The sequence below is a fragment of the Myotis yumanensis genome, unplaced genomic scaffold (assembly GCF_028538775.1).
Source record: "Myotis yumanensis isolate MYYU_CA2020_CCGP unplaced genomic scaffold, mMyoYum1.0.hap1 SCAF_16, whole genome shotgun sequence".
NCBI classification, from domain to species: domain Eukaryota; kingdom Metazoa; phylum Chordata; class Mammalia; order Chiroptera; family Vespertilionidae; genus Myotis; species Myotis yumanensis.
In genome coordinates this window covers 4,641,926-4,648,500 of record NW_027223767.1, presented here as the reverse complement: position 1 = coordinate 4,648,500, position 6,575 = coordinate 4,641,926, and the positions used below count along the sequence as shown (strand labels likewise).

General features: G+C 52.5%; 1 protein-coding gene across 1 annotated transcript; it reads right to left on the bottom strand.

The window, feature by feature from the left end:
- Positions 1-687: 687 nt before the first annotated feature.
- On the bottom strand, positions 688-4,185 carry LOC138995167 (phosphofurin acidic cluster sorting protein 2-like). Its single transcript, XM_070395605.1, has 5 exons — positions 3,632-4,185; positions 3,473-3,474; positions 2,889-3,071; positions 2,648-2,807; positions 688-2,158 (listed from the first exon to the last, which is right to left on the bottom strand). Exons 1-5 carry the CDS (start codon positions 4,183-4,185, stop codon positions 688-690), a joined length of 2,370 nt encoding a protein of 789 aa, XP_070251706.1.
- Between the last annotated feature and the right edge of the window lie 2,390 nt (positions 4,186-6,575).

The window sequence follows — 6,575 nt, the reverse complement described above, 5'->3', positions numbered from 1 at the left end:
AATTGGTCCCACAGCTGTTGGGTGCTAGCAAATGTTCTGTAGTATCAGACAGGAACGAAGGTGGGTTCTCTCCTCAGGTAACCGACCACTTTGTCTAGCCAGTGTGCCAGGGCAGTGTGCACCATACAGGTCTTTTTTCTTTTTGCCTGTGAGGCTGAAGTTCACTGGTAACCCTGAGTAGGTGGTGCTGGACCAGTTGGCTGGTTGGCAGCTGTTTTGCAGTTGGCTGGGCTGACTGGCCTCCATGTTGTGCTCAGAATACTGCAATCAGAGGCTAGCCCTTGACCTCTGTCTGCCGAGCTCTGAGTCTGCGCACAGGTTGGAGCTGTCTCCCAGGGAAGCAGAGTCTTGGCTTCCAGGAAGGGCAGGTCTTCAAGGCCAGAACACTTCTCACTGAGAATGTTTGACATCCTGAGGCCAAAACACATCTTCCATGATGCTCCAGCTCAACACTGCCCTCCTGACTCCCACCCGCCAGAGCGTTCTTTTTACTGAACAGAGCATTGAGGAGCTCCAAGTGAGGGGCAACCCCCTTAGGTTCCAGGCTGTGAGCACATTGGAACTCAAAATGGTTTCTTTATGGGTTCCCAGGGTCTGTGTCGGTAGCAAACTGCACTGTTCACAGAAAGCAGCTGGGTCCTCCTGGGCTTGGCCAAGGCAGAGTGAAGGGCAGGGGGAGGGGCAGGGCTAGAAGGTAGGATTGTTGTGTGCGAAGATGCAGATGGGGAAGTGCTTGACGTGGGAGGACCACTGGGCTGCCAACTGGAAAAACTCCACGTCATTCCACTGCACGCCATCGATGACGACCGGCAGCATACTCTGCTGGTGCTTGGCCTTGCAAACCAGGCGACCGATGCCCTGGATGCACTGGCTTTTGCACTGCACATCCTCGTCCTTGGTTTTCATGGGCGCCTTCATTTTCTTCTCCTTGGTGACCACTTTGATGGCCATGGCAGGTGTTGCTGTGCCCTCACCACTGCGGGGCAGCCTGCTGACCTGGACAGACTGGAAGAAGCACTTGAGTGTGGTTTTGGTGGTAGGTAGGTGTTTCTTCTCTGCTACTCTCTTCGTATCTATTGGCTGGGCTGCTGTCCAGTAATCCACCTGCAGCTCCATCATCTCTGCATGGACGCTCTGGCTGGTGGAGGACAGGCCCCCACTCATTGACGGGGGGGAGAGTGTGTTGGGTGAGGCCTTCCCGGTGGGGGACAGAAGCTCCCTGGAGCATGAGGGGACCACATCATCTGAGTCTCCTAACATGGCTGCAGATGGTTCCACTCTTCCAACCTTCACTGCCCCCACAAAGGGGATGAGCTTCTGTGAGGACTTCTCATTGGGGCGCTGCTGCTTAGACATGAGCATGGCCTCTGCGATGGGCAGCAGGTAGACACAGTTGGCCCCCGCAATGTACTCAGAGATTCTGGACACAACGTCCTGTGTGTCCTGCAAGGTGTTCTGGGACTCCAGGTTGTTGAACATGTCCCGCCAGTACAGGTCCTGGAAGCAGTGGTTGTAGCGGCAATCCATGGATCCCAGGTAGCTGGCCAAGGGGTGGGAACCCAGCGGGATGACCAGGAAGCGCATGTAGTCTAGCCATTGGGGTGGCTGCTGGGACAGCTGCTCCACGAAGACCCGCAGCACAGTGTTGAAGTAGGGCTGTGCCCCTGCCACCGCCATCTTCACAGGCGTCAGGGCCTGGGAATTGAGGTTGCAGTATCTCTGCATGTGTGACACGATGATGCTGAAGGCCTCCTGGACGTCATCTGTGGAGCAAGTGCACACCACGGGCAGCGTGTGCCCCTGCAGGATGTCCAAAAGTAACTGGCCCTGCCAGTCGGAGGTGTTGACCAGGATGATGTTCTCGGGCATCTTGTCCTGGGAAATGAGGATGTGGTTGAGCTGGTCACACACGGGCTTCCTGAGGATCTGCGGCTGGCTCTGTGGGTCTGGGCTGTCGTTATCCAGTCTGTTGACCCACTCATTCAGGACTGTGTCGCAGCCCCGGCGGCCAGCCTGCTTCCTCTTGGACCTGCTGGAGGGCATGACTAGAGACTTGGTGAAGCGCACTATGGATGGCAGCTTCTTGGTGAACCAATGCTGTGTGGAGGACCCTGCCTCCCGGTTGTCCTCCAGCTGTGCCAGCTGCTTCCCAGGGGAGTGAATTCTGTGGGCCATTGAGTCAGAGCCACTGTCACTTGACATGCTGTCAAAGTACCGCCTGAGTTTGGGCTTTGGGGTGCTGGGGACACTGATATCATCCTCCATGTTGAGGCTACTGTCACTAGAGCTCAGCACAATGTCATACCGACGGTCCAGAGCCTGCTCCACTTTGGGGACATGCCTCACAAGGGCCTGTTCTGAGGATATGACCTTCTCTGACACTTGGGCCATGAGCTTAGATGCCACGGCTTTCTGGTGGTAATTCTCTTGCCTTGTCATGCACCTCCTTCTTACTATCAGATTCCCTTTGTCCTCCTGGGACTGCCTGTGGACGGCATTGTAGCTGGCCGCCTGCTCCAAGAAGCAGCTCTCAGATGTGCCGGCGAAGTCATGATGCGAGGTTTGGGCCTTGGTGCTGGCCTGCATGGAAGTGGTCTCATGATCGATAAGCTGGCTGGACAGGGAGGGCATTCGAATCTTAGTGGTGGGTGTGCTGTAGGCCACAAGTTTGGAGACACTGTGGCTTGGCTGCTTGCCTCCCGGGGCCCTCGCATTCTCAGGCAGGTGGGCCAGACTCAGAGGCTCCTTTTGGATCCTGGCGCTGTGCAGGCCCCACATCTCCATCTGCAAGCTGGAGTCTGACAGGCCTTCCACATGTGGCCTGTGGTTGGGATTGGGGCTGCTGAGGACACTGTGATTGTCCTTCACGTCTGGGCCGCTAAACAGGCCTTCAAAGTATGGCCTGAGCCTAGGTTTGAGGGTGCTGAGGACGCTGCCATCGTCCTCAGTGTCTGGGCCACTGTCACTGGGATTCTGCAGCATGTCATACAGGAGGTCCAGGTCCTCCTCCACCTCCGGGACAGGCTCCCCATGGTCCTGCTCAGGGTCCAGGTCCTCCTCCGACACTTGGACTGTGTGCAGCCATAGCAGGACTTTCTGGTGGTAGTTCTGTTGCCTGGTCAGGGTCCTCGTTGTGAATATGAGATTCCCCTCGTCAAAGTCATCCTCCTCCTGGTCAGCGGTATGGTAGCTGGCCTCCAGCTGCGAGAAGAAGCTCTCACACTTGCACTCAGTATAGTTGTCCGAGGACTCAGCCTTGGGACTGGATTGCCTGGCGCTGTCCTCCTGGTCGTTGGGCGGCCTGGACAGGGAGGAGATCTGGATCTTGTCCACCTTGCTGGTGGGTGTGCTGTGGGCCACAAATTCATTGTCCCTCTCACTTGGCTGCTTGCCTCCCAGGGCCCACGAATTCTCAGGCATGTGGGGCAGACTCAGAGGCTCTGCTTGGGTCCTGTCACTGGGGCTGCCCCACATCTCTGTCTGCAAACTGGAGTCTGACAGGCCATCGTAGTATGGCCTGAGCTTAGGCCTGGGGATGCTGAGGACGCTCTCATCCTCCTCCATGTATGGGTCACTTTTCCTGCGTTTCCCTGTCATGTCAGACCGAAGGTCCCTCTCTGCCACTTTGGACCTGTGAAACAGCGCCAGGACTTTCTGCTTCAAGTTCCCTGGTATTGATTGCCGCTGCTTCTTTGGCTTCCCCTTCTCCAAGTCATCCTTGTGCAGGTCCTGTCTGTGCATTCCCCTGCAGCTGGGCTGCAGCTCAGAAAAGGAGCACTCATCCTGCCCCTCGTCGTTACCTGCGGACTTGGCCTTAGGGCTGACCTGCATGGCACTGTCCTTGTGTTCGATGGGCTGACTGCACAGGGAGGAGATCCAGATCTCGGCCACAGTAGTGGAGGATTCCTTGATGCTGCCGCAGAGGCTCACCATCTGGCCACACTTGGGGTTTTGCTGCATGACGTCAGCCATATGGATGGCACCAGTGGCCAGTGTCTTGTAGCCCAGGACATTTCTGTTCTGAGAGCACTTCCTCTGCTCCAGCATGATCAGGAGCTTGTTCCCTTCTCCCTTGAGGAAGTGTTTGTACTGCAGGGAGAAGGTGAGCGCCAGGTTGGTCTGCACTGGTCTACCGCGGGGCAGCACAATCTCTTGGGACCTCAGGATGCCCTTGGAGTCCCGCATCTTGACGGAAATTACCACGGAGTTGAGGTCCTTGGCCAGCTTCTTGACGATCACTAGTTTCTTTAAAGTGAGACTACACCACCTAGGCACGCAGCTGGGGCTGGAGCAGTCCAACTCCCAGGTGGCGAACAGGTTCTGGGGGACCTGTGTTTTGAGCACCGTGGACGTGCTGGCCAGGCCCACAGTTCTTGAGGAAGCTGCAGCTGCTGGCACCCTACCAGTCCTTTTCCTACTCAGGGTTGATGGTTTTTCCTCCTGTAGTGGGACAGAGAAGGGACATGATTGGCGGCAAGAAGGGGGGCATGAGTGGTCGAAGGAGAGTGCTGCCACACAAAAAGTGACCACTCCCTAACCTGTGATTAGGTCAGGGAAGGCCTGGGTGGTGGTCTTTTACACTCAGAGACCTAAAGTTATCACAAAGGATGTTCTGAAGTCAAAACGTTTTAACTCAAAGCTGCTTATGGTGGGTCGCTGGGACCTAGGCTGGAATCTTCTCTAAAAAAGGTCATTCTTTACCTTAACGGAGACTTTCTACTGTCCTTTGGAATCTACAAGTACATAGCTTTGGAATGTCAAAGGAATTTTCCTGTTTTTGGACACTCTGTGCTCTGTGGAGACCACAAACCCCCTCATTGTTATTGAGTTCATTGTTGGCTGTTCTATCCTGTATCCCCCTATGGGAAAGAAGTATGCGTCTGTCATTTTACTTTTTATCCCATCTATCACCAATGGATTTCATGCAACCCACATACATCTCCACTTCTGACCGTAATATCTAAAATAAGGTGGAAACTGCCATTCTCCAGAGCATAATTCCCATCCATTGAGATTTTGATTCAAGGCAAATGACCATTTGGCTCAGATAAAATCTCAACAATTGTTCACCGTTTCGAATGCTTCTTACATTGACATTTACTTGGCACAACACAGCAGGATCCCAGAAAATCTCACCCAGCACCACCCTGCAGACCTACACCTGGTGCTGGCATCCAGCAAAGGGTCCATTGATGCACCAGTTCCCTGCCTGTCGGGTGAACTTGGGAGAGTTGTCTCTTGGACTCAGGACCTTCCCTTGCTTGTGCTGCTGACTTTATGTGAGCCATGTTTTGTAATATTCTTGGTGGAACACAGGTTACCAGTTGATAGATCCCAGGCTAAGGAGAGACAGGAGGGAAAGTGGAACTGGTTTTCACCCCTGGCTTGTCTATAGGATTTGCCTTTTGAGAGTCTGGGCAAACACCTTAGCTGTGCAGGTGAGGGCTGATCTTGTTCAGCTCAGAATCTGAAGGGGAAATTCTCCTTCCTGCAAGCATCTCAGATGTTCTTAGACAACTGAGGATCCTTGCGGGTGTGTCAAACGTCATTCCTCATGACATGCAGGAGCCCCATATGGAAATTTCCACACAACTGCTATTAAACTAACTGGCTCTTCAGGGGGAGCACTAATCAGGTGCAGTCCAGCTGCGCTGGTAGCCCTTCTGGTTGTTGTCGTCAGCAAGGAGAGAAACTGAGGCACATAAGAAGGTTGAATGAGACTCCAGAGGAGTGAGCATCTTACAGCTCAACCCATAAAGCAACAAACTTTAACCCACTACATAACATTCCTAGGAAATGTGCGGAGACTCTGCAGATACCAAGCAACAATAAAAACAACAACAACAAGCACACCTACAATTAACGTGGGAAGTTGTGCCCTCATGGCTGGGAACTCCCAGACTCCAGCCCGCATTAATATTCCTAAGAGGAAGCCTTGACTTGCAAGTGCTTTACAGAAATGTAAATGTAGGAAGATTTAACTAGAAAATATCAACTAAAAATGGCCAATATACAGTTGTCTTTGGGTGCCTAAATTAATTTTTTTGCCGGCAAAACAGAACAAACAAAAAACTAGAAAAATGCCGGCCTGAAAATTAAACCGATTGAGTGACTAGGACGCATATCTTGATTTGGAAATTAGAAACTTCTTAGGAGAAGCACAGATAAATTCTCTTTAAAAAATAAATGAACAAGAAACTTCAGAGATTATCTTCAAACTCTCCTGAAGCTAATACATGCTAACACCCCATCCTCCCCCTTCTATAGCATGTCCACTCTATCTTTTGCTCTCTGAGCTTCCTTGTCCAGATGTGTTCCTTCCCTTCCCTTCTTCCTTCCCCTTCTGTCTCCTCCACTACCCCTTCCTACTGACTTAAGGGAAAAGGACAATAGGAATCCTGCCAACTCTCTTTGGAGAAAAGCTGCTGTCAGCCAGAGAGGAATCAGCAATCACTCTCCATCTTCTCAATGGCTCTGATTGGTTCACAGAGATAATTAACTGATAGAACATTTAATCCTGGCTATTTTAACCTATTGCAATTAATATACTCCTGGTTTGTGGGAGCAAAAGCAAG